Raw genomic sequence first — 27680 nt, 5'->3', positions numbered from 1 at the left:
AGACCAATAAAACTGAAAAGAACCAAAGAAAAGCTAAAATAAACAGAGGAGTGTCTGTGGTCTGTTGGGAAAACACCATAGTAGTCTGGTAGCTCAGTGGTTAAGGTACTGTGCTTGTAATCAGAACGTTTCTGCTTCAAGTCCCACCACTGCCAAGTTGCCACTGCTAGGCCCTTGAGCAAGACCCTTAACCCTCAAGTTGTACTCAGTCATAATTTTAAGTCGCTTTGGATAAAAGCGTCAGATAAATGCCAAACATGTAACAAATTTCAATGACTTCGCATCTTATTTTTCAGACCGCTTAAGTCTTACCTGTATGTACGCATGTGCACTGAACTCGTGTTAACTCGTGTTAGGTTAAACATCCGCGAGGTACGTGCGCCCCCCTTTGTTGCTATGCGAGCTCGAGTGTGCTCACAAAGGGCCGTGCACGCCTCGCGCAGCCAGGGGCAGTGACGAGCGCGCGGCGTTTTCCAGTAGGAAACGTCCCGAGGAATGAGCACGCGCAATGCGCACCGACATTCGCGAGGACCCAGACGGGACGGACTGCGCGCTGCAGGAGGAAGGGGAACGCTCCCGTCTTCGCGCATGAAACTGCGGGGGGGATCCGAGGAAGGCGGCGTCACCGACAGGACGCCTCTCGCACCCGCGCCGGCTCGCTCGTGCTGTTTTGCGGCTCGCGTTGGACCAGTTTGGAGATTTGTTGTTGCCTTGCACGAGCTGGCGAGGCTCGTGGGGCTGAGCGACGCGCGAGCGCACAGTCTCGCGGAGCTGAGGTTAACAGGCTAGCCCGCTAACCTAGCTGGTTAGCTCGCCGGTGGCGGTCCGCGGGACTTTGATTCCTTCACACTTTTACTTCTTCAACATTTTTTGCTCTTTGAACAAAGCGGCGAGCTGAGAAGAATGACGAGGGTCGGACGTTTCTACTTTTCTCTCTCAGAAGACTTAAAGGTTGCCAAGGCCTGCGCTTGCCTTTCTCCTCAGCTTGGCTAGCCTGTTAGCCTGATATGACCAGTAGTTGTTGATTCGCCGGTGTCGTTTTTGTACTTTTGTGTGTGTGTGTGTTTTCCCACTCTGAGGCGGACGGAGGGTATGGGGACACTGGGCCCAGCTGACCGGCCAACGCTGTCGCTCCAGCGCGGATCTCAGATCTCCGTCCGGCGTTCAGACTTTTTTGGTGGTTTGGATGTCGGCGAGATTCAAAAGCAGCGATCGCTAGTTTATTCGCTTCAAAAACCTGTGCGCGCTGGTCTCAAACTTGCCCTTTGGACATTGGGTTAACGTTAATTCGCATTTTATAGCTAATTGGCCGCTGCCATATCCGGAATCTGTTGTGACTGAGAATTATTACAACGGCAGTCCGCACCAGAACACGCATAATAATAAGCTTTGGATCGCTCAGCATGGCTTAGTGTTTAGCGTCTGTTACACAACTCGTAAGTAAACAGTCTGTTGCCCATTTCAGCGTGTCGTGTTTGCTTTTGTCGGTCGACCAAATATCCGATCTGCGCGATGAATTATCAGCAACACCTCGCGAACTCGGCCGCGATCAGAGCCGAGATCCAGAGGTTCGAATCCGTCCACCCCAACATCTACTCCATCTACGAGCTCCTGGAGCGGGTCGACGAACCACTGCTGCAGAACCAGATCCGGGAGCACGTCATTGCCATCGAAGGTAAGGCTGCAAGTTCACACACTCCCTGCGTATGGCTGGTTAAATTATATTCGCGCAACGCATGCGATGGTGCACTCCCAGTTTGTTGAGAGAGCACGCTAGGCCTCGGTGTGGCGTGTGCACGTTTGCTCCTCGTGAACCAGTGTGTAAATAATAATCTGATCCTCGTTGCAGGACACGTGCTTATTAGATGAACGTGCACGTCCTTGCAGGGATACTTGTTTTGTAGTATGTGTGAGTTAGACGTTACGCCTCTACTGATCCGAGATGGTGTTGTCACCGTAACTGGTGGTCAGCTATTTGGCACAAACACAGAGGTACCGTGTGCGTGGCCGTGAGGTGTTTCCATCGCCTGATTTGTTGATGTTCTCTGCCGTGACTGAGTTTGACATTTCCATACAGGTGTCATACGCTGTTTCAGAGGCGATGTGTATGTGCATCTGACACAACACTTACAGTCCTTCAGTGAGAATTTGGAATGGTACATTTTGTTCATATCTGCAGAAATCTGTGCTTGCAAGGTTGATGTGTGTGGTGTTATTCAAGCTTTCATTTGACTACGTCTATAAAAGGACTGAAAGACCTCTGAAATTCAGACGCATTGTGTGCTTTGAACATTATTTTATTTTTTTTATGAACCATGCTGGGTGTTTGAAATGAGTTTGCATTGGCCAAGATGAAACGCGTCAGGTCTGCTGTGTGTTGACTTTAACCCAGATTTGTCCACTTCCTTCACGCACTGGTTGGGTGTCCTTGTGCCGGAGCGTCTGACCCCGGTGAAGGACCAGGTCTAGCCTGGCAGGCTGTTAGAAATTAGCCTGCTCAGGCATGTAGTGGGTGTCAGGCCTGACGGAGGCAACCTGTTAGCACCATCACACGCCCGTACACAAACACACTCGCTCCCAATGCTGCAGGCCTGAGTCTCTTTTTGAAGGCTTTAGAATGTGTGTTTGAAACATTGTCTTGAAATAGTGAAAACCAACAAATCAGTATGTTCAGTCACTGTGTAAATGAACATTGTGTGTATGTGATTGTTTGAGTGGCTATGATACTGAGGTGGCAGATGTGAAGTGTATAAACTGAGATTACAGTGCAGATGAGTGAGAGTGCAGGATTAGGCTGTGTTACAGTTTTATGGCACCTCGAGTGACTCCTTGTTGCCCCCTGGGTTTGACAGATGGCAGGTCTCTGCTGAAAACTGATACAGGACCCGCCCTCTGCTCTCTGACCTCTGAGGATTGTGGGACTTGTAATAGAAAGACTTGGAATGGGTGATATTCTCAGTCACACATGTACACGGAGATGTGAAAGAAGGTGTGAGTGGAGAATGGAAAAAAAAAGGGATTTGCTTTTTGGATGGAGGGATGAGGGGAAACTGAGTGACAAGACAGTGTAGCAGGGTGAACAGGGAGCGCGTTCGAACAGAGTCTCACTCAAGGCACCAGAGGACACCCGCTATGCCACTGCGTGACTGATGTGCTCCAAAGCAGCGATTCTGGATGTTGCATAACCTCGCCAGGCTCTGTGCAGGCCCTGGATGCTGATGTCGGATGCGCGTCTGATCAGACGTCTCCTGCTGATTCACTCCCTCCCCGCACTCCCGCTCTGCTCGGCCGCGGTGATCGTCGGTTTTGCAAACCCACGCACGGCGGGTGGGTTGGTCCTCTGCATGCAAAGCACGTCCTTGAACTGGGGCGCGTGTCCGCCTGTGCCGAGGCCGCTCTCGTCTCGCGTGTAAAGGCCGTTTATTAGCGTAGAAACGGAAGCCAGACACAGCCAAATGAGCTCTGTGCAAGTTTTTACCACATCTGGAGGATGTCAGCGTTATGAAAAACGCTCGTGTGTTAACAGATTTTGTTCGCCCCCGTCAGAGCGAGGAGTGACAACCATGGTATTAAAAACCTGGTCCAGCAGGTGATGGTGGCATGCCATTAGTGCTCTTGTGCCCTCTGTCCCTCTGGAGCTCAGCGAGCATACAGAAAGGGGTGGGTCTGCATTTACACAGCCTGCTTCACCACTGTTCCTGTCTATCACAAGTACGCTGCGTCCAAGTTTCCTTCACAGACCCACTAGCTAGATTTTTCCCCAACACCTGGCCAATAGGTTTAAATCGGCCCTTTTAGAAAAATGGGGAAAATGGAATAGAATCCCCCTCTCAGCCTGCGCTGTCTGCCTTCTGCTTAAACCGATCAGATGACGAAAATGAAGAGAAAGACAGTACATGTGCATCAAATTCAGATTTGAAGCTTGCTGCTAAGGCCATGCCCCTCTGGTCTGCTTTAGAGACTGTCATAACGCACCAGTCATCCAGCTCGTCCAAGGGGAGGGGCGCCGTCGCTTTGGCAAAGGTGCAGGCCGTCCTCCAATCAGCTGATGCGTCATAAACACGGTGGCACTGTGATCGAATCCATGGTCAAATTCAGTCATATACAGAATCCTGCCCCTCTCTCCCAGTAGGTATGGAGGCCCAGCATATGTGTGTGATGGTACCGGTACCGGTACTGGTAGTGAGTGACCTGTTTGGACTGCACATTCCCAGGCAAGGCAGGTGACATAAAATGTGTGAAAAAAGTTCAAGGAGCATTCTAAGGAAATGAAAGAGAAAATTATTTTAGACATGCACAGGATCAGAGTAAGATCCAGAATAACATCCCAGTGTGTGGATGTCCCTCTGGGCTCCAGAATAACATCTTAGTGTGTTGATGTCCTACTGGGCTCCAGAATAACATCCCAGTGTGTAGATGTCCCACTGGGCACTGCTGGGAGAGTGGAGAGGACATGTCGGAGGACGTGTCATCTTACCAGGCTCTGCCAACACAAGGCTGTCCCCCACAACTCTGTGTCCGAGCAGGAATGGGACTTGTGAGGGAAACCAGAGAGGCCAGTAGTCATTTTGAGGGTGCTGCAACGTTCACAGACTGAGATGGGAGTGCATCAGGCACTGATACAGGAGCACTCAGCACAGCTGGCCTGTATGGGAGGGCGGCTAGAGCGAAGAAACACATCCGATGTTTGCCAGAAAGCGTCTGAGTGATCCAGCTGAAATGTGGGATCAGGGTTTGTGGTCAAATGAAAATTGAGATTTTGACTAAAATCGAAAGCTCTGTATGCATCACAAACCTAAGACTACTGCTTCCTCAACACACCCATCCCAGCAGTGGAGTAACGGGGGGGTGGAGTAAAGGGGGAGAGCAGTAAGCGGGGGTGGAGTAAGGGGGGTGGAGTAAACTAAAGTTTGGCGGGAAAAAAAGTCCCTTTTCAGCAGGACAGTGATCCCAGCAGGACAGCAGGCTCTTCCAGCAGGGCAGTGATCCCAAGCACAAGGTCCAAATGACATATGAGCAAAACAAAGGTGAGAGTAGAGGGGAAATAAATAGGTTTTTAAAATGGCTGAACAAATAAACCCAAACCCAAACGCAAAACACGCTGTTTGTCGAGTGGGCCGATGCGCGTGGCAGGGTTGGGGGTGAACGGGTGGAGGGAGTCCAAGTGTTGTCTGTATGGACACAACACTCCAGAAGAGCATCTCTGTGTGTAGATTTAATTAGGACGCCTTCAGGCAGCTCTACCAGTGGAGGGAGGAGGGGGGTCGCAGCCACAGGGGATAAGGGGACACATATGGGGGTCCATATGCCAGAGCCTAGTGAGACTCGCTGTTAGCACTGCGCTTAAAACAGTTTCACTGTAGGCAGGAATGCCAGCTGTACAGGAGGGGAATTGAGAGAGCCAACGCTCCTCTTTAGTCGAGAGACCAGGATCAAGACTAGTACTTAGCTGGCTTCCGACTAGTTAGTGTATAGGATGTGTATCTTCTGTAAACAGATACGCAGATACAAAGTCTCTGAAGCAGCTGAGCAGTCTGTTCTCTCTTTTTCTCTCTCCCGGTATCTCCCTGTCTCCCGGTGTCTCCCAGTGTCTCCCCCTCTGCGTGTCTACCTCTGCCTCAGTCGCGCTCTCTCTGTCTGTCTTCCTGTCTCCCTCCTGGTCTCTCCCTCTCTCTCCCAGTCCCTCTGTGCTGGATGTTCTGTGTGTAGGCGGTGAGAGACCAAGACTTCTCAGCCTGAACTGAATAGCGATTTGTTCTTTCCCAGATAAAAAAAAAATCCCACATGAAGCAGCTAAAGGACACTATCGTCCTGCTGTCTGTTTTTTCCACTTCTCCATCTCCCCGCTCCTTTAGTCTCTTAAACAAAACTTTGTTCTGATTGCAGCTGACATATGTGCTTAGTGGTTATGTAAAGTCTGAACACTTTCTCTGAGTGTTTTCTGTTCTGTGTTTTGCTCATTAGCAGACAAAGCCACCCAAATCAATCCCTCGGCTGGAGTTGATGGATTACAGATGTACTTAACCTCTTTATCAGTTATAATCTGACTTTATGGGACAGTTTTTACCATGCATCTGCGTCCTGTGTAAGTATAGGTTCAGAAAGTCTGACTCTGACCCTCAGTAAGGACCTGAGAAACGCTCTGGAACCTGAACCTCTTTTGGTGACCTAGTTCCCGCCAGTTATTTGACACCTCCAGGAAGTGTGAGGTGTGAAGAGGTGCCTCTGCTTAAGATGAGTTTGAGGCGTTGTCTGCGCTGAAGCTGCCATGCTGATGTGGACAGACCTGTCGGTCTTATTCCCCTGGCTCTCCCATTCCGTGGTCATATTCCCCTGGTGTTCCCATTCTGTGGTCATATTCCCAACTGTCAGTCCAGTTCCATGGTGATGTCCAGAGTCTCTACCTTAGAAATCACATGAACATGGGCACTAGATCTTAAAGCTGAACGCTGACTAGAGGCACGTGGAGATCAGCACGTATGGCATGACGGCAGGGCGTGGAGCTGGACAGCTGAGAGTGTCTGGTACAAGGTGTGGATATCATCAGTGAATTTGTTCTGTCGCCCGCCTTCACTTCCTGTGGCAGGTTCGGAACAGGAGTGCTGTGCTGCACACACGCCATCCTGTCACTCCTGCCGGCCTGCTGTTCCTGTCGTTCCATCCTGCCGGCCTGTCATTTTGTGATCTGTCGTTTCCTAGGATATGCCATTGCTGTGATTGTGTTGTCAAGCCCCTTGTGATGAAGTCATGCTCCTCCGCGCTCTTTGTTGTGACCATGGCTCAGTGCAGGGTTTCCCTGACTAGTAGATCAGCTCTGCAGACAGTGGTGCTTCTTGTTTTGAGTACCGTAGTGTTGCGCATGAGTTGAGCGTAAATCTCTCTAGTTTTGTCCTTTCCTAGTTTTTTTGTCACTGTTTTCATCTCATTGTGGGCATGGGTGGTGTTTCCATTTCAGATATTCCCCCACCCGGCAAAGAGGGAGTGGCTTAAGTGGCACAGAGCAAGTGATTTATGGAGGTGAGGGGGGTAATAGAGAGAGGGGATGGGGCTGATTTAGGGAGGTGAGGGGGTAATAGAGAGAGGGGATGGGGCTGATTTAGGGAGGTGAGGGGGGTAATAGAGAGAGGGGATGGGGCTGATTTAGGGAGGTGAAGGGGTAATAGAGAGAGGGGATGGGACTGATTTAGGGAGGTGAAGGGGTAATAGAGAGAGGGGATGGGGCTGATTTAGGGAGGTGAGGGGGTAATGGAGAGAGGGGATGGGGCTGATTTAGGGAGGTGAGGGGGTAATGGAGAGAGGGGATGGGGCTGATTTAGGGAGGTGACTGGGTAATAGAGAGAGGGGATGGGGCTGATTTAGGGAGGTGACTGGGTAATAGAGATAGGGGATGGGGCTGATTTAGGGAGGTGACTGGGTAATGGAGAGAGGGGATGGGGCTGATTTAGGGAGGTGAGGGGGGTAATGGAGAGAGGGGATGGGGCTGATTTAGGGAGGTGAGGGGGGTAATGGAGAGAGGGGATGGGGCTGATTTAGGGAGGTGAGGGGGGTAATGGAGAGAGGGGATGGGGCTGATTTAGGGAGGTGACTGGGTAATAGAGATAGGGGATGGGGCTGATTTAGGGAGGTGACTGGGTAATGGAGAGAGGGGATGGGGCTGATTTAGGGAGGTGAGGGGGGTAATGGAGAGAGGGGATGGGGCTGATTTAGGGAGGTGAGGGGGGTAATGGAGAGAGGGGATGGGGGTGATTTAGAGCTGTGGTGTATATACACGTCTCTGCAGTCGTGGGTGTGAGCTCAGCTCTGCGGTGCTGGCTCAGTTGCAGCCCTGGTCGCCCCTGGTGACGCTGGTCTACACCGCCACAGCTAGGAGGGTTTCTTGGTGTGTAAGATCTCAGGCTCTCCTGCCTGGTTCCCTATGCCCTGCAAGGAGGTGAACCAGGACACAGGAGACTGACAGCGGCCAAACAATAGCTGAACGTCGGTGGTAAAAATAGCCTGTGAGTGGAGGCCTTCCTGCACTGTGTTAAGAACCCCCCCCCCCCTTCAAGGATCTGACTTCACTTCCCCAGAGTAGATCGCTCCCGGAAGCCTCATGGAGGCTCTTCCTTGTAGTTTAGCCGTTTGGATGACTGAAGACGCTCTCCCCCACCAATACCCACACCCCCTGGTGTGTCAGGTTAATCAATATGTTACTTGTCAGAAGCATTTATATAGGTCCCAGAGGGGTGGGGAGAAGGCCGGGGGGGGGTGGGCCATCATCAGCTCTGCTTACAACGCTGCCGATTTCTGAAACACAGATAATCAGATCGAAGTCAGACCTTGTGTTACAGCCACTTCCGTATCTGAACTTTGAGTTCGTGTGGTTTGTTGGGCCGGGTCGCGTGAACTGTTCTTGCAGATGTAGTGACACTGGAGCAGCAGTTAGCAGTGCAGTAGGGAGGCAGATTCAACTGCACTAGGGTCAGTTTCTGGAGGGAAGTGGAATTTCCCCTCAGGCTTTCTGATGCTGGACACAAAGGAAGCAGTTATACATATGTTTTGCATTTTGAACTGACAAGATGAGAGGAAAAATGTGGAACTATTTGACTAAGAGGAGATTGCAAAATCTCATGAAATTCTCCAGCAATGATGTTGCTGGGTGGTATGGCCATGGTCTTCTTCAGCTCAACAGTCTGTGGTTCTGCTGGGCGATCTCTCCACTGTTGGGAGAATAAAGATACTGTTTGATGAGGTCAGGCAGCCTGTCTAACAGGAGCACATGGTCCTGAAGGTGCTTTGATGTTTCAGCACTGGGTGAGCTTCCGCACATGTGCTCACGGGCAGACTCCACTGGTTCCGCGGACACTCGGGTGGACGGACAGCGGAAGACATTTCAATCAGACGATGGCAGACTGCTCTTCATCAGAGCACTGCAGAGAACAAGACAGCTGTTTCAGCAGTGCTAACCCCCGGCTCTGTTTTTGTAATCATGACCAGAATCGACTGGCTTCAAGAAAGGCTAGCCTACTCTCTTGAATGTCAAGTAGATTCTGATCAATTTCAAAGTCTGGTGGACAACCTGTAAGGCGTGTAAGCGTGATGGACAGCCTGTTAAGGGCGTGTGAGCATGACGGACAGCCTGGTAAGGGTGCGTGTGTCTGATGGACAGCCTGGTAAGGGTGCGTGTGTCTGACGGACAGCCTGGTAAGGGCGTGTGAGCATGACGGACAGCCTGGTAAGGGTGTGTGTGTCTGACGGACAGCCTGATAAAGGCGCGTGAGCCTGACGGACAGCCTGGTAAGGGCGTGTGAGCTTGCCGGACAGCTTCCCTTCTGGACTCTGTTTTAAAGAGAGAAAATCAATCGATGCTTCTGTCCTGTTGGAGCCTCTGTTCGTGTCTGGCTCCACATACGACCTCTTGCTCATGGTAACGCGGTAATTAAGGATACAAGCAGCCCACATGTGTGTTTCAGCGTGTCCTGACACCCACACTGTCTTCTCTTCGGTCCTTGGCCAGTCAGACTTGGCAGTGTTTGCACTTTCCTACCAGATAGTGGCAAATAAAACAAACCTCATAACCCATCCCAGAAGACCCCTGATCGAGGGAACGTAGACCACCACGCTTGCGCTGACCCTCTGCGTGCATCCAGGCGCAGGTTGGTCCTGGGGACATAGGACACTCCCTCTAGAATTTCTTTTTAATCTGTTTAATGTATATGAGCTGCCACATAGAGGAGAGATGAGCGTGCACACACACACACACACACACACACACACACACACACACACACACACACACACACACACACATATCTAGGTTAATGTGCTTGGTTGCGTTAAGGTTACTATGGCAGTCCAGGAGACTGGGTTGCCAGTTCTAGGCTGATTAATTCCTACGGATGTGGCTGGCGGCAACCTGCAGCTGTTTGGGGCCGTCATGGCCCTCCAGACGGACGTCATGGCAGGCACCTCATCCCTCCTTCACCTCTCCTTCATCGTCCATTTCTGCCCCAATAGAAGAATAATTCAGGAGAATCATGCGTGCCGTGGGAAACGTGAGCTGGCGTGCCATGGATTCTCTGTTAGAGCTGGTGTGAGTTACACAGGAGATAAGATCAGTCACTGTTTGTCACTGTGAAAAGACATACACTTCAGATAAGGTTGTTTTTTTTGTCTGTTTAATTTTTATGACCTTGTTTCGAATATTACATGAGGATCTTTAACAAACATGTGTCTTCATGACTAGCATCTAAAGATGGTGAAGTTGTATGGAAATATGTAAAATAATGACAAGGATATTTTTACAGATGTGACGCCCAAAAAGGTAGAACGGCCCTGTTAAAAACGTACCGTGGAACATGGCAATACCAGCGGCTGAGTGGTTACTAGATCTGTGAAAACTCTTAATTCTGAACCACGGACCTCAGATTGGTTCTGATTTGGCTCGTGATGTCCTCCAGCTCCGTATTAATCTGGTATTTAAAGTCTAATCCGTTTAAAGGGAGAAATAAATCAATGTAATGACATGAGTCCAGCATCTGGTCCGCGGGCTGGGGGACGCCGCAGTGTTGGGCTCTAGTTTTCTGCGGGCTCGGGGACGCCGCGGTGTTGGGCCCTAGTGGTCCGTGGGCTGGGGGACGGCGCGGTGTTGGGCTCTAGCGGTCCGTGGGCTGGGGGACGCCGCGGTGTTGGGCCCTAGTGGTCCGCGGGATGGGGGACGCCGCGGTGTTGGGCCCTAGTGGTCCGCGGGCCCAACGGTGCGTGGTCCGCGGTGTTGGGCTCTAGTGGTCTGCGGGCTGGGGAACGCCGCGGTGTTGGGCCCTAGTGGTCCGGGGGCTGGGGGACGCCGTGGTGTTGGGCTCTAGTGGTCTGCGGGCTGGGGGACGCCGCGGTGTTGGGCCCTAGTGGTCCGCGGGATGGGGGACGCCGCGGTGTTGGGCCCTAGTGGTCCGCGGGATGCGGGACGCCGCGGTGTTGGGCCCTAGTGGTCCGCGGGATGGGGGACGCCGTGGTGTTGGGCCCTAGTGGTCCGCGGGATGGGGGACGCCATGGTGTTGTCCTTTAGTCAGGGTGCTGTGAAGCTCTGTCTGTTCTGGGCTGAGTGAGATGATTCCCACAGGTTGGAGCAGGAGGTGGGTCTGCTGAGGTCACCACGCCTTCTCCCTCACCACGGTCAGAAAGAGTGTTCAGAGACAGCACTGTAAAATCCCCACCTCCTCATTTTTCTCTCTCCTCCCTCTCTCTCTCTTTCTCTCTCTCTCCCCTCCCCCCTCCTCCCGCTCTCTCTCTCTCCCCCCTCCCTCCTTCCCTCTCTCTCTCTCTCTCTCTCTCTCTCTCTCCCTCTCATATTAAGCTGGTCTCTTCTCTCTAACCCAGTGGTTTTATGTGAATCCCTCTGGAGCACCAGTGACTCACTCCTGCAGTAGAAGAGTTGTCTGGCTCTGTGATGCAGGATGACATCATCATTCTACTCCAACCTTAGTCATCCAGTTGTGTCTGTGTCTGTGTCTGTCTGTGTGTGTGTGTGTGTGTGTGTGTGTGTGTGTGTGTGTGTGTGTGTGTGTGTCTGTGCATGCGTGCACATCTCTTCCACACTGGGCTGTGCTGGTGGACGTGGGACACACTCTTATTTGAGTTGTTCTCTGTCATTTCCTCTCTCTCTCTCTCTCTCTCTCTCTCTCTCTCTCTCTCTCTCTCTCTCTCTCTCTCTCTCTCTCTCTCTCTCTCTCTCTCTCTCTCTCTCTCTCTCTCTCTCTCTCTCTCTCTCTCTCTCTCTCACTGCTCCAGCCCCCCTCATAGCCCCTTGCTCTCCCCCTCTTTCGAGTTGTCCTCTCACACTCCCTCACTGTCCCCAGCACCTGACTCCTCTCTCTCTCTCTCTCTCTCTCTCTCTTCCTCCCTCTGTTCTTTCAGCTGAGAGGAACAGCAGAGAGGAAGCACTGTTCTACACACTCTGACATTTTTCTTTACCAGTCCCTCTTTTTTTGTTCTGTTTGTTCCCCTGAGCTTTGTTGCTTGGGAAGTAAATGGGCTCACAGCTCTGTGTGTGTGTGTGCGCGTGCAAGTGCAAGCAAGCAGTAGTGAATAATGAGGGCTGTGACCTGGCATAGTAAAGCTCTCTCTCTCGCGCTTGCTCTCTCCGTGAAATGGGATACTGTTTGTCTCATTCACACGGTGGCCTCTTGTTGAAAAGACGAGGGGCGAACAGAGGCGGTCTATGAAGTCAAACAGAGGGAGAATTAAACACGAGAAAAGGCGAGACGGAGGGAGCTGAGCGTGAGTCTCATGAAGGACCTTCTCGAGAGCCTGAGAGTGGTATAGAAGATCTGAGAATGCACAAGACCACCGCCGTGACCCCAAACATTGAACGCAGTTGAATTACTGTCTAAACTCCACCCAGCTTCGTCTGATACTGGGGAAACTGGGTTAGCAACACACACACACACACACACACACACACACACACACACACACACACATGTGCGTACACAGACCCTTGATTCTTTTGAAAGGTATTAAAAGTGCCCAGTATTTTGGTGTGCTATTTTAAATTGTAGCCCCCTCATCCTTCCCTGCACATTTCTGTTCAGTTCCATCAAATTGATTTGTGGGTCTTTTCCCCAGTTGGTGTTTAATTTTCTGATCTACATGTATGTATATGTTCCTGGTCATACATGCGCTAGGTGTGCACAATATATCCCTTACCCATCATCGTGATGTTGGCTGAGGTATGATATGATATGATACGGTAGATATCGCTGTATAAAATGCAGAAGTCTGAATTAGTTGTGCAGAGGCGTCTGCTGGGTCAGCCTGGCGCGAGCTTCACGTCTCCATGGCTGTTTGGATCAAGACCTCCATCAGCAGCATGTCCTGTTACTCCCCCCAAAGAAAACTAAAAAAAAAAACTAAACTAAAAAAAAAAAAACTAAAATGAAATAGTTACACTAAGTTTCATTTGTGACATATTAAACAGGAAAATTATTCTTTTTGTCATTGCATTTTCATAATCGTCGTGTGTTATGGCCACACTCAAGATCGCTTCTAAGGAAAGAAACAGTCTTTAAGTTTGGTGTTTTCATGCATAAAACTCAAAACTGAAATCAAAATAACTAACACAAACATGAGCACTGGCTCCATCTGCTACTGTTTTGTTTTTCCTTTCGCACTTTGCTTTCTCAGTTTCCCACTGACCTACGTGTTAATTATGCTAATTAGCAGTGGGCTAACGATGACAGCCATTAATCACCACACGGACATCTGAGCTCTTCTGTCTGTCATCACGTCATCGACCGTCAACCTGCCGCCTGTGTGGCTGTGATCCCTGTGGAGGTAAAGGTCAGGAGTGAGATTGCACTTTGCTCCCAGGTGCCCTTACACAGAGCTGCTCGATGTATCCCAGCACCCTGACCTCGTCTGACCTGCTGCTGACATCACGGTTAACATTTAGGAGTTGACACACGTGATGCGCGGGTTTAAGGGCAGTCCCGCAGGTTTAAATATATTGCACGTCGTATTGCAATGTGAAGCAGAGAAATTGCGACATATTTTGTCCATATTGTGCAATACATACCTGCGCAGATACACACATACCCTAACACCAACACATACAAACAACTTTAGTTTGGACAGTCCCAAAACACCCCCTGTACACACATACCTGCGTCCAGTGTTGGAAGTGTGAAGTTACATATCTGAACCAAAGACAAAGTTTGATTTAATCTGATGTGGAGGTGCACTGATGGTTTGCTTTTGTGCACATTATGTTGTTTTGTTGTGTATGTGTGTGTGCGTGTGTTTGCCTGGAACGGTTAATCTCGGTAAAGTCACTCTGCTCACATCCCAGTGTCCGGCAGGATTTAGGACACATGGCCGAACATCTCCGCTGCCTCACAGTACTGACAGCAGTCCTGGTTTAAAACATTTATGAGTGTGGTGTTTGGCCTAGTAAATGTCTCTACATGTGCAGAGACCAGCAGTGCCTCCTGTTGGCCATTCCGCATATAACCATGTGCTGGTGAATCTAATGAATGAAGGAAAAGAAGAATGCTGGTACTCCAGAGAGTTCCTTGGTGAAGTTATTCAGTTGACGTGTGTCCTGTCTCTTTTTCCAGGGTGTTGCCGGCTTGCTATGGAATAAGCACTTTACATTTATCTGACACTTTTATCCAAAGTAACTTACAATTACGACAACTTGAGGGTTAAGGGTCTTACGCAGGGGCCGAACAGTGGCAACTTGGCAGTGGTGGGACTTGAACCAGCAACCTTCCAATTACAAGTCAAGCGCCTTAACCACTGAGCTACCACTTAAATTCCTGCAACAGTATGAAGCACACAGTGACAGTCTGCATACCAATCAGAACACACTGCGGCCTTCAGACTCACACAATGCGGGTCTCTGTTCTCGCATGCGATGCTGCATTCTAGCCACTGTGTGGCAGCAGAGAGCCACTGCACTGCCGAGCTGGAGGAACGACGCTGTGAACGTAGATGTTTTGCATCATGACCTGGTTTGACACTCTCCTGATTCCTCTCCTGTTGACATGGAAATCTTGACTTGTGTGCATGTCTTTACATTCTCTGTTTTCGCGTATACAGAGATCTCGTTATGAGCGTGCGTCGTTGGAGGCGAAGGTTTCTTACATACCCTAAGTCCTGTTAACCGGAATGTTCTCCATCATTTCCAGTACATGTCTGGACAAACCAGAACTGTGTACGTTACATATCAGACATCTATGTTAAATATGTGTGTGTGTGTGTGGGGACAGGCATGCTCAGGAACCCTTCCTCTTACAGGTGTGGGTATGTATCAGTGTACATGGATGTGTATTTTAAAAATTATTTGGTTATAATTTGGTTTATCTTAATAAATTATTAATTAAAAAAAAAAGCACTCGATTAAACTGAAATTGCACGTGTATGTGCACACACTTGTACATATACATGTTAATGATGTTTTAGGGGAAGAGTAAGAATCAGTGTGTGTTCATGTGCGTGTCTGTGTGTGTGTGTGTGTGTGTGTGTGTGTGTGTGTGTGTGTGTGTGTGTGTGTATGCCTCATCCTCTCTGTCAGCCACCAGACCCCACACTGCCTTACACCATGCCCCATAACCCACACTGCCTTACCCTACGCCCCCATAACCCACACTCCCTTGCCCCACGCCCCCATAACCCACACTGCCTTACCCCACACCCCACACTGGCTTACCCCACACCCCTGTACCTCACACCTTTGATCTTTCCTTCCCCCTCCTGCCTGACACTTTCATCCCTCCATCAGCTGGCCAATCACAGCGCTCTTGGCTCTGGTGCCTCCTACCGCATCCAGATTCCGAAGGCATTTTGGAAGCCTGGGGAAGAGAGCATTCTGTTGGGAAAGGGCAGAGAGATGTCAGGAAGTGCTGAATGGGAATTATATTCAGGGTCACAGGGACAGAGTCGTCGCAGAGCGGGACGGAACGGACTTCCCTGGATTTGGGAAAACCTTGGAATGAGCTGTTCTTTAATATAGAAATTCCTTTTACGTTTAAGTGGAAGGAGCCCACCCCAGAGAAAGGCTTGGCTGTCAGTCTGGGCTCCTGGACAGTGGGCCGCTGTTCTTTCTGCGCTATTCTGGGGTGTTATGCGCCCTGGAAAACTCTCTTATGCAAATGTGACGACTAATTCTTGCATTAAAATTAAAGGCTTCCTGTGATCCAGAAGAACCCAGTGCACTACGGACAACTATTCTACACTTCTGAAGTGTGTGTGTGTGTGTGTGTGTGTGTGTGTGTGTGTGTGTGTCCCTCTTTCTGTCGTTCTATGTCTGTTTCTCTCTCGCTCGCTCTCTCCTGCTCCTCCGTAACTGTGCCCCATAGTGGGTGTCGTGGAGCGGTCTTAGTCTCTGTGTGGGTGGTGTTTATGGTCTGGATGGAGGCCTCCATCCAGCACGGCTGGGTCACAGGACGCCACCCTCCCTGCCATGTCCGCGAGCCGCCGCGTCTGTTTTGGTGTTATTTGGGAATGAAAGCAGTCGTTAGTAAGCGTTGGGCTCGATGTCGTAGGAGCGGCCCGCATGGAGTAAACTTCAGGAATGTAGCGTAATTGCAGGTTTGCTGGTTCCTCAAATAGCAACCGTATCCACACGAGCTGGAATCTCAAAAGAAGAAACAAATGTTTTATTAGCTGTTCATCACACGTGAACAGAAAGTGATGCCTTGAAAGTATTTAAATGAGCATAACTGATGTGTGCTGATTGGTTTAAATGAGCATAACTGATGTGTGCTGATTGGTTTAAATGACCTTAACTGACGGGCGCTGATTGGTTTAGACGGCGCCCATCCATCCTGTCTGGTCACAGCTAGACAGGCAACAGAATGCTGATTGACAGACGGCTTTGAGGACTTGGCCGGCCCAGCTGGAGGATTGTAGGAAGGATTGTGGGAAGGACTGTTCTCCACAACACATTTGGCCTCCTTTAACTTGGAGTAGGCCAGTTCTACTTTCGTTGTGGTGATTGTTTTCCTCCTGCGCTCCTCTTCCTCGCCCCCCCACTGTTTTCTGTCAATCTCCAGGCACTTGGACCAACTCACCTGGAGCTTAGAGTTCCAATATCGGCGACGGACGCGCGCAGTGGCGCGTCCGTGGACCGTTGTCTCGCCAGGAACACGTCCCTGCCAGCGTAGACGTCCGTGTTACACGTCCTGCTGGTCCTGAAAGATGCACTACAAACTGGATGACAATCGGACACAACCGGCTTTGAGTGCAGGGCTCTTTGATGTAGTTATGTATCACTGGAACATTCTAGAGGAGTGTGTGTGTGTGGGTGTGTGAGTGAGAACGTTATACCCGCAGGGTGGCTTCATAGAGGAGGGTGAGCGTATGGTATGAGCTGTGTTGGGTAATTATGGGCAGGCTGGAGGCCTGGGGTGCTACACGGATACCCTGGGGGTGCGAGCCTCAGCTGCAGGCTTTCATACCATGCTGTTCTGAAGCAGTGGGGGGGGGGGGGGTGTGCGTGCGTGTGTGTGTGCGTGCGCGCGCATGTGCACACAGAACAGCATTTGGACTGCTACTGGTCCAGATGTGGACCACTGCTGTATCAGCCAGACTGAGATGTGAAATGTCACCCAACTCAGATCCTCTCCTATTAGCTCAACCCCCACATGAATATGTAACAGCCTGTTAAATGCCATAGAGAAACAAAATAGCCTCATGAATAATTAATGGTTAATGCAAAATTATGTGTTGTCTGTATCTTTGTGGGAAAATGCCTGAGAAAATATTCTAGATCAGTGACAATAATATATTATGTCTGTCTTTATTTTTGCTTTGTACAAATACAGCCACTGGCATGACTGCGTTGTATTTTAGCTCTAATTCTGACCTTTTCTTTTCATCTTCCATCTGTTCCTGGTCACCCCCCACCCACCCGTTACGGTGCTCCCAGGTAAGATGTTTGACCACTTGTGCTACGTTCACACTGCATATCGCCCAATTCTGATTTTTTGTTGTTGTTGTTGTTGTTGTTGTGGTTTGCTTGTTTGTATTGTCATTGACATGTGACCACTGAACAGATCCCACACCTGAACTGACCTGCATGAGCAAAGGAACCATGCTTCACTAAACACTGGATGTAAATGCTGTAGACACGCACTAGATCTGGATGCAAACGCTCTAGACGCGCACTAGATCTGGATGCAAACGCTCTAGACGCGCACTAGATCTGGATGCAAACGCTCTAGACGCGCACTAGATCTGGATGCAAACGCTCTAGACGCGCACTAGCTCTGGATGCAAACGCTCTAGACGCGCACTAGCTCTGGATGCAAACGCTCTAGACGCGCACTAGCTCTGGATGCAAACGCTCTAGACGCGCACTAGCTCTGGATGCAAACGCTCTAGACGCGCACTAGCTCTGGATGCAGACAGTCTCATCAAATCACTATCCTGCCTCTGAAATCCTTAATGCTGTGTCAAATCTCATATGGAGAAACCCCACTTTTATCTGCAGTGTAAACGTAGCCTTAGATTTCTAATGCCTAATACTGTCATCTGAACCTGATTTTGTGGTCGTGTTGTACACATGCTGTCTGCTGATTTGCTCTCATGCTTTATTCCTTACATTGGACATCATGGCAATGAAAGGCTGGGTGCTTTGTCAGAACTTAAAGGGTCAGTCTGGCCAAAATCAAACCATTAACCTCCAGTTTTATGGAGGCCTCAGTGCTGCCATCAAACTGGGAGGTGCCCCTTCAAACGTGTGGTGAGGTTTTCTTCAGTGTCAGCCATACTGCGTCCCAAATCGCACCACTTCCGTTTGCCTGCCTGGCATCACTGGAGGGGTGGCTTCCGTTACTGGTCAGTCGGGAGCGCGGTGAGAAGAAGCAATGTGGCCTATCAGAGAAAACCTTCTTAATGAAGATTATATACAGCAGTGTAAATGTGATGCGAGTGTGAACGAGAGAAATGTCAAATTAATACACGTCTCTGCATGTAAGCACTTTTTTTTTTTAGAAATCCATGGCTTAAACAAAGGTGTATGACTGCATGATATCATTCCATTAACTGTTATCACAATATTCACCTGTGCAATACTGATATCCCAGAGGACTTTGTGTGTGTGTGTGTGTGTGTGAGACTCTGCACTTTCTTCTGTCTGACCCCTGTGCTGTGGTCTCTCTAGGCAGGAGACGTTGGAGGTCTCAGTACATCCTGCTCCTGTCTCTGTATGATTCACTCTCTCACTTGCTGGGAATTTCACAGAGCAGCTTATCTCAGCGGGCCCCGCCCCCACCGGCCTGCAGACCACAGCCTTGTCTCACATTGGCCACGTCCCCAATACCCTGAACCAACCCGATGGGGTTTTGTTTAGCTCTTTTTCCAAGGGCAGCATGACAAGCCAAAGCTTTACTCTTCTGTGCACTGAGCTGAATGTGAGTGTAGCGTGTGAGTGTGTGTAAACGCTGCCTGGCTGGAGTGTGTGTGTGGACGGAGTGTAGGTCCCATCTGATCTCCTGATCTCCATTTTAATGCTGGCCCACCAAACTCTAGCAGTACCACACGTTCTCCTGCCGCCTTTTCTCATCTGTGAGTGAGTGAGTGAGACAGAGCCTTGCCATTACGTTTGCAGCATTTATCTGACGCTTTTATCCAAAGCAACTTACAATTATGACTGAGTACAACTTGAGTAATTGCAGGTTAAGGGTCTTGCTCAGGGGCCCAACAGTGGCAACTTGGCAGTGGTGGGACTTGAACTGGTAACTTAGGCTCAGCTTCAGTGGGGACAAGCCATCTAAGACAGTCCTGTATCTTGCAGTGCTGGGCGTGACGTATGCAAGGCAGCTGCCATTCACGCTACACACACCGTAGTGTTGAGGACCGCGTCGTGAGGGTCGTGGTTGTGAGGACCGTGCCACGTGGGCCTTGCCCCTTAGGTGCCCATGAATGTCACGTCTCACACTGAGCAGTCCGGGCATCTGGTCTGCTGTTGTAGTAATAATCATCTCCAGATGCTACCAGGCTGGTTCTGGTTATTATTTGACAGAAGTATGAAGATCACGTCCAGGACTGTGCCGCTCCGCTCCGCTCCAGTCGGGAAGCGGGCGCTTTGATCCGGCGTACTCCTGCGGCTGATAGGGAGGAGGGGTGCTCCGCTTTTGTGCTCCCTCCGACTCGACTCTTCAGACGAACGCGGGGATTACTGCAGCTCACGTCTCCGCAAAATCACATGCCTTTGTCTTTCTGAGCTACGAGTGAAAATGGACACAGACCAAAAAAACCAAAAAGCAGAACAAAATCTCTGAAAATACACACTCAGCTCCGCTGGCGTGTGCGTTTTCACATGGATGGTCTATTCAACACTATTCCAGAAAGGATGCCGTTTCATATTATTTACATTCAGCCCTGCGTTCTCAGATAAGACAGAATGGGGTTTCCCAGCAGGGGTGCGGAGTCCCACTGGCACGTTGGGATCTAGCACTTACGCTTGTGCTCAGCTCGAGCGCGTGGTTGGAAAACTGCTCTCTGAGTGTTTCTCCTGGATACAGTGAATCCCAGTTTATAGTCCAGGAATCCAGGAAACTGAGCCGCAGATCCATTTTGCAAACACCTGACAGTTATTTTGATTGTTTGTGTGTCTGAAGGAGTGCTTTGAGAGCTCAGTGCCTCAGACAGGAGGTACAGTTCTGTGTAATCCTAACCTTGTTTTCTCCAAATCTGTGTGCTGCAGCCCTGGAGAATAAAAATATTCTCGATCTCGTCATTGGGGATATTTGAAGGGGATGTGCTCTGGTTTTCCTTTGGAGTGCCGCCTGCTACCGCCCCACCCGTGCCTATCTCCTGACATAGTTTCCACTGAGATAAAAGGGTGAGGTGTGTTTGAAGTTGGAATCTTGTGCCGTACGTTGACGTGTAATTTGCCTCCTGCCTCCTCCCCCTCTCCACTGGATCCGAGCCGCTCGGAGAGGAAGCGGAATTACGGCATTATGTGGAACAGGCTCTCACTCCTTCTCTCACTCTTGTTCTTTTGCATTCTCTCCCTCTCATTCTCCTGTCTTTCTCATTCTCTCATTCTTTTTTGCTCTCACACTGTCTCATGCTCTCTCTCTTTCTCTCTCTCTCTCTCTCTCTTTCGCTCTCTGGCTCGCTGCCTTAAAAGAAAACCTGACACTGGTTTAAAAGAGTAGAAAAGACACAGCCGTGTGCAGCAGGGTGAGGTGGAGATGGCCTGTGAAGGCAGGGCTGTTGGAATTGGGCAGGTGTTTATTTGCAAGGACTTGGACTACTGATATTCCCTGAACCGGAATATTGTGACTCTGTGAAGGGTTGAGCAGTTATGTGAACAGACGTGCCCCATTAGGTCTTTACAGAAGGTGGTGAGTGTTGAAGGAAAAGGTGTTCTGAGGAGCTGCTCTTTCTCTCTGAGATTAAACGCCCCTCCCGTCGGCCCACCAAACGTCCTGGCTGTTGATCTCAACACCTCAGGTCATTTTTGGGGTGTGACCTCTCTCGGGGTTGATGGAGGCGGACTGGAGCAGCTGGCGTTTCGGGCGGAGGCCACGGAGGAGGAAGCGTGGGGACGAGGGTGCTAACGGCTCTGTCTACTAATCCGCACTAATCTCCGTGATAATTCCAGTGTCGGCCTGGAGTGGGAGGCAAAAGGAAGGGCAGATAAGAGGGGTAGTCACGGTAGCCCACCTGCCCCACGATACCAGTGTGGGGAGACAGAGGGGAGGTAAAGCAGGCCGTAGGGCGGGGGGGGTGGGGTGTCGTGTGCTGTCTGCTGTACTAATTTATCTACATACATCCTTCCAAACTGCAGTTATTACTGTTTTTTAATTATTGGTTGATCTAGTTGGATATGGCATATAGCTGACATACTGTCTCTCTCTCTCTCACTCTCTCTCACACACACACACACACACACACACACACACACACACACACACACACACACACACCTTAAACAGACAGTTCCTAAAAACGCTTAATTCAAAAGGGATTTCTGGTGGAATTACGTGTGGCGCAGGGGTCTTGGTTTGTTAAATCGCCCGGTCTTTGCTGAATCGTGTCCGTGTTCTGTGGTCTGGTCTGGTCTCCTCTAAACACTAACATTACTGAAACCTCACGCCTTTCTTCGCTGAGCCCGGGTGGACTTCAAACCCTCCTGACGAGCAAAAAGAGACAAACCCCACCCCCGCGTGCGCTGGGTTAAGCATCCGTCCCGGATCGGAACGCTCTTGTGCGAGCTTTCAGTTTTCGTTTCACTGACATTCTGACTGTTGTGCGTCGATCTGCCGTGAAAGACCGGCATGAACGCATGTGGGTCGAAGTTGTTTTACCGTGCAAGCGGTAACTACGGTTTAAATCTCCGACACAGCGTTTAGTTCCGTTTCCTTGCCCCTCTATAGCGTGGCATAATAATTCCGTTTTCCAGCACACAGTAGTCATGCTCGGATAATAAAGGACATGCAAAAATCCGGTCTCAGTGTGTCTTAACGCGGACTGCAGGCTCTTATTTTATTGCCAGTGTTGCAAGGCGTAAATTTAAAAAGCAATGATGCAAGTGTCGCGTAACACCCACGCGCCGGTGCGCGAGCTCCGCGCGTCCGCTCCGGGTTTTGTACCGTGCTCCTGCTGGATGAAGCGCGAGCAGAGAAGGAACAGACAGGCAGGAGAGAACATGGACTCCTAGCTGCGCTCGGCGCGTTTTTTTTTGAGGGGGGGGGACCTTTATTCTGCAGACCGTGAAGTCCGCTTTTGGTCGTGCATTGAATATATTCGAATAACGGTTGATACGGTGGCTACGGCAGGCAACCGGTCGTCAGTGCGGAGCGAGCCGGCGGCGCTGCGGGGGACGCACGGGCACAATAGGGGCGAGCGCGCTCGCTCGGGTGGGAATGCGCGGTTGCAGTAACATTTTTCTCGAGACAGCATCGCCGTGGGAGACGGAGCAACTGAAGTCGGACCTTCCGCCGAAGCGAGTACGGCGTTAACAACGTGACACCGATAATATCTCTGGGAGGCGATGGCGCGCGGCACGTTTTCCGTTTCCATCGGTTACTATTGACTTTTTTTCTAAAACCGTCACCGCTAAATCATACGTCAGCCGCTCGAGAGTCGACAAAAATTCGCTCCGACTTTTTTTTTTTTAACTGATAATAATAACGTTCAATTAATATTTTGATGTTATTGTTGTTGTTATTATTATTATTATTATTATTATTATTGGCGCGTTCCCTCTGGATATGTTCATCTCTTTAACACGTTAAGCTTCCGTCCGTGTGTTTATTTACGTGGTGTCAGTCGCTGAAGAATGTACCTGCTGGACGGTAATTACCCGGAGAGACTGGAGCGGGGCACGCCGCAAAGGAAAACCGTGTACCGGATCTCGCTCACGTTGGTGAAGAAGGAGAGCTTGCAAGACCGCGGCGGCGGCGGCGTCGCTGCAACGCACCGACGCCTGGAGAACCCCAAAATAAGCGCGTACCGCAGGGAAGGCTCCGCTGAAACCCCGCGAGCTTGTCCTCTGGAGGAGGTCAAAGAAGTGGAGGATGAAACAGACGAGTTCTCATCCCACGCGCACAGGAACTTCCGGACGTTTAGCACGGGACAGCTCGAACTTGGCAGGCTGAAGATCTCTCGCAAACTGCACGTCCGGACGGATAGAGCGCCGGAGACGAACGAACCGGGCCCCTCGCCGGAGGACACCAGGGGCAGTGAATCTGGGGACAGGAATGTGCAGACACAGGAAATGGATGCCAGGGTTACACTGGAAGGGGATGATGGGATTGAGGCAAGCTGTCGAGCAGCTGTCAGCGACGGGGAAAACACGGACACTAAACCGAAGCGCCTGCTTAAGGCCTACAGGAGGGCCAGGGACATACCCACGGGGCCGGCAGCTTCCGAACAGGAGCCCCGGGATAGCAGCCCGTCTCCGACTGAGCAGGGACCAGACACCCCGTCGGCCAAGCGGCACCCGAGTTTGCTTCGTCGCAGTTTCAGCTTCCGCCACTGGACGGGCGGGGAGCTCCTGCGTCTGCGCACGCTTTCCAAACAGAAGCACCACAGCAGCTCGGGCTGCCTGGGCCGCGAGGAGGCGGGGCCCGGGGGCGGGGCCCGGCCAGCCTTGGTCCTCCAGAACCTAGGCGCCTTCGACGGCCCCGAGCCAGGAGAGGGGTGTGACGGGCCGGACTCCCCGCCCGTGCCCGGCCGCCGGGCGCGGGCCAAGGGCAAGAACCGCACGCTGGACAACAGCGACCTGCTCCGGCTGTCCGACAGGTCGCTGCGGGACAGGGAGGGCTTCGCGCGGGAATCGGGACCGCGCTCCAGCGGTCAGGAGCGCCGCCTGCTCCGTTTCCTCAGCGGGATCTTTTCCAGGAAGGAAGGCACGTCTACGCCTGCGGGAAGCCCCTACAGCGGACGAGCCCTGTGCAGGGTCGGCTCGCCGGGCCCGCGGAGGAGGACGGCCCCTGCCGTCACGGAAAGCGTCAACGAATTGCTGCACGACGGTAATGCTGACGGACTCTTACACTGGTTGTTTGTTGATGCTGGCGGGCAGGAGGGGAGAGATCAGGGCGGTGTGTGTGTGTGTGTGTGTGTGTGTGTGTGTGGAGGTGGTGCTGGTGGGGGTTGTCTGGAGAGAGAGGTCGATGTTTGTTTTGGACACAAAGGTGATGTTCGCAGCCCATTCTTTAAGGCTGCGTCTGTTTGTGTTTCATTACAGCATGGCTGATCCCCCCCCCCCTCCCCCGTCTCTCTGAATTAGAGCTCTGTGTTGAAGCGCTGCTGTAGTGTGTGTGGACGTTTAGTAGGAGCAGTGATGTCCAGACGTGTTCCTCCAGCTGCACTCTCCCTGTCTGCTTGTACACACACGCCTGTAGGGCTGCTTCCCCTTCCGCCCACCCACTTTTCTTCCTGGAACGCCACAGCTCATTTTGGAAACTCAGAAGAGATGCATTGTGCTGTCCGGGCAACGTTTCTGCTGTTCAGAGAGCAGTATCTGTGTCCTTGGTGACAGCAGGTCCCTTGACAGTCTCCCAGTGACAGTCTCCCAATGACAGTCTCCCCCCTGACAGCCTCCCCCGACAGTCTCCCCTAACCCCCCCCTTGCCTGCGATATGGTAATCTGGAGCTTGTGCAGGATGTCCTCGTGCGCTTGTCTGAGTGGCCTTAATGAATTACCTGCCTGGGTGTGAGCCGCACACCATCTGCTGCCTGGGAGGTCAGCCGACCGTCCCAAAAGACGGGCCGCTCCTGTCCCGCCGTTCCTGTCTGCCGAGCACGTGCTCAAGCCCTCCACGCGTGTCCCCAAGGGCGGGCCTCCCCCGGCGCAGGAAATGAGGCGACCCGGGAATCGGTTTCATCAGTGCAAGAGGAAGCCGCGATCGTACCTCTCACCCTCTTCAAGGGAACAGGGTTTTGTTTTGTTTTGTTTTGTTTTGTTTTAGTTGACTGGCAGCAACACTAGTTATCCAGTCCTGTGCAGAGAGGAGGCCACACCCACACTCGGGACCTGCCGTTGTGTTTGGGTTAAAACACGTCGGGCGTGTGGGGTGTAACGTTAGCGATTAGTTGTGAGTACATGCTGCGGATCCTGGAAGCGTTCCTGACATGGACGCCGCACTCTGGGACCAGATAGCGGCAGCTGATGATCAAGTCTGCGCTCTGAAGGCAGGCTCATGTTGGACTGACACCAAACCCCTTCTGTTTTTAGCCGTGGTGCAGAGCTCCCGGGCGCTCCGTGCACAGCAGGTCAGTGAGCCCTGCTCAGCTATATGTGGAAATTCCCATCAGGAGCATGTTGGGGAACGGTCGGTACAGACGTTCTTTGAGTGTGTTGGGGAATGTTTGGTTTGCTCAGCAGAGCGGAGATGGGACACGCATTAGATCTCCCTGCCATGAGGGACTCTATGGGAGCAGTATATGAACGAGCACAAGCTCACACACGCATGCATGGGCTCTCACACGCACACACGCATGCATCCACACTCTCACGCGCACACACACGCATGCATCCACACTCTCACGCGCACACACACGCATGCATCCACACTCTCACGCGCACACACACGCATGCATCCACACTCTCACGCGCACACATGCATCCACACTCTCACACGCACACATGCATCCACACTCTCACACGCACACATGCATCCACACTCTCACACGCACACATGCATCCACACTCTCACACGCACACATGCATCCACACTCTCACACGCACACATGCATCCACACTCTCACACGCACACATGCATCCACACTCTCACACGCACACATGCATCCACACTCTCACACGCACACATGCATCCACACTCTCACACGCACACATGCATCCACACTCTCACGCGCACATGCATCCACACTCTCACGCGCACATGCATCCACACTCTCACGCGCACATGCATCCACACTCTCACGCGCACATGCATCCACACTCTCACGCGCACATGCATCCACACTCTCACGCGCACATGCATCCACACTCTCACGCGCACATGCATCCACACTCTCACGCGCACATGCATCCACACTCTCACGCGCACATGCATCCACACTCTCACGCGCGCATGCATCCACACTCTCACACTCTCACGCGCGCATGCATCCACACTCTCACGCGCACACACACGCATGCATCCACACTCTCACACGCACACATGCATCCACACTCTCACGCACACATGCATCCACACTCTCACGCGCACATGCATCCACACTCTCACGCGCACATGCATCCACACTCTCACGCGCACATGCATCCACACTCTCACGCGCACATGCATCCACACTCTCACGCGCACATGCATCCACACTCTCACGCGCACATGCATCCACACTCTCACGCGCACATGCATCCACACTCTCGCACACGCACACATTTGCATGCATCCACACTCTGATACACACACACACACACACACACACACACACATGCGCGCGCGCGCTCAAGCACACACACCCTTCCGTGGTGTTCTTCACGCCTGCGAGCATTCCCGTGATCACTCCTTCCACACGTCTTGTGTTACCATGCGTATACGGTTGCTAGTTAGGAGCACATGTGATTCATGTGTACGTGTGTGTGTGTGTGACGTCTTCCAGTAGTGAGCTGTCACATTAGTACGATGAAGCAGAGGTCTGCAGCTGTTCTGGCCAGGCAGGCGGCGTAGCACAGAGCCGATGTTGGGGACTGCGTCCTGCTCCACCAGGTATCCTCCACCCTGATTTGGCTGGAGACTGGACTCACAGACAGAATTAGCACTCACAGCATGCAGTAAAGGTTTTTTTTTTTTTTTTTTTTTTTGTTTCAGTTTTAGCCGTGCTTTGACCCTGGAGTCTTGGTTATATAAATGTCTCTCTGCAGCAGTCTAGCTGTGTCCCACCGTACTTGTGGAGGACGTGTCTTCTGTGTGTCCAATTTTCTGTGGCTGTGGTGGTTGTGTAGATGCACAACATCTGATTATGGCATGCTCTCAAGTATTTGTGTGTGTGTAACCTACATTTACAGCCATGCAGAAGTAATGCATGCTGACTACATGGATATGGTTTGTTGAGTGTAACTGTCCTCACAGGGCAGAGGGACACACACATACGTACATACATACACGCGCACACACACACACCCACAAACGCAGGGTGACACTTTAGAGAGTTCCTTCTCACACTCACACACACACACACACACACATAACCCACAGGGGCAGGGTGACACTTTAGAGAGATCCTTCATGCACACACTCACACACACAACCCACAAACGCAGGGTGAACTTTAGAGAGTTTCTTCACGCGCACACACACACACACACACACACACAACCCACGAACGCAGGGTGACACTTTAGAGAGTTCCTTCACACACACACACAAACCACAAACGCAGGGTTGTGCTTTAGAGAGTTCCTTCACACACACCCCCTACAAATGCAGGGTGATGTTTAGCGTCATTTAATTTTGCAAATGGGGCATCAGAGGAGAAGAATCCCAGTGTGGGTGGGGCTGTGTGGCAGCCAGCATGCGGGGGGCGGGGCTGTGTGGCAGCCAGCATGCAGGGGGGGCGGGGCTCTGCAGTTTGGTGCTGTGTTTCCGTTACAGCCCACAAGCACCACAACCAGAGCTGAACACGCCTCTGATTTCCCATGAAGAATGAGAGGCTTTCCGTCTAGCACCATCTGTGTTTGTGTTTCTGTGTGTGTGTGTGTGTGTGTGTGTGTGTGT

General features: G+C 51.4%; 1 protein-coding gene across 4 annotated transcripts in view; it reads left to right on the top strand.

Moving 5' to 3' along the window:
• The first annotated feature begins 490 nt into the window (after positions 1–490).
• agap1 (ArfGAP with GTPase domain, ankyrin repeat and PH domain 1) overlaps positions 491–27680 on the top strand; it is a 97638-nt gene continuing 70448 nt past the window's right edge. The window contains exons 1-2 of one of the 4 annotated variants that reach the window (XM_027004625.2): positions 492–951; positions 1525–1675. In XM_027004625.2, coding sequence (XP_026860426.2) covers positions 904–951; positions 1525–1675 — 199 coding nt within the window. In that variant the 5' untranslated portion in view covers positions 492–903. Of the gene's footprint in view, positions 1676–22101; positions 23970–27680 lie in introns of those variants that run through there. The other 3 variants (XM_035523514.1, XM_027004626.2, XM_035523511.1) reach the window with 3 other exon arrangements.

The sequence above is a fragment of the Electrophorus electricus genome, chromosome 1 (genome assembly GCF_013358815.1).
Source record: "Electrophorus electricus isolate fEleEle1 chromosome 1, fEleEle1.pri, whole genome shotgun sequence".
Taxonomy (NCBI): Eukaryota; Metazoa; Chordata; class Actinopteri; order Gymnotiformes; family Gymnotidae; genus Electrophorus; species Electrophorus electricus.
The sequence above is the reverse complement of the archived record's forward strand: the minus strand, read 5'-3'. Positions and strand labels throughout refer to the sequence as shown.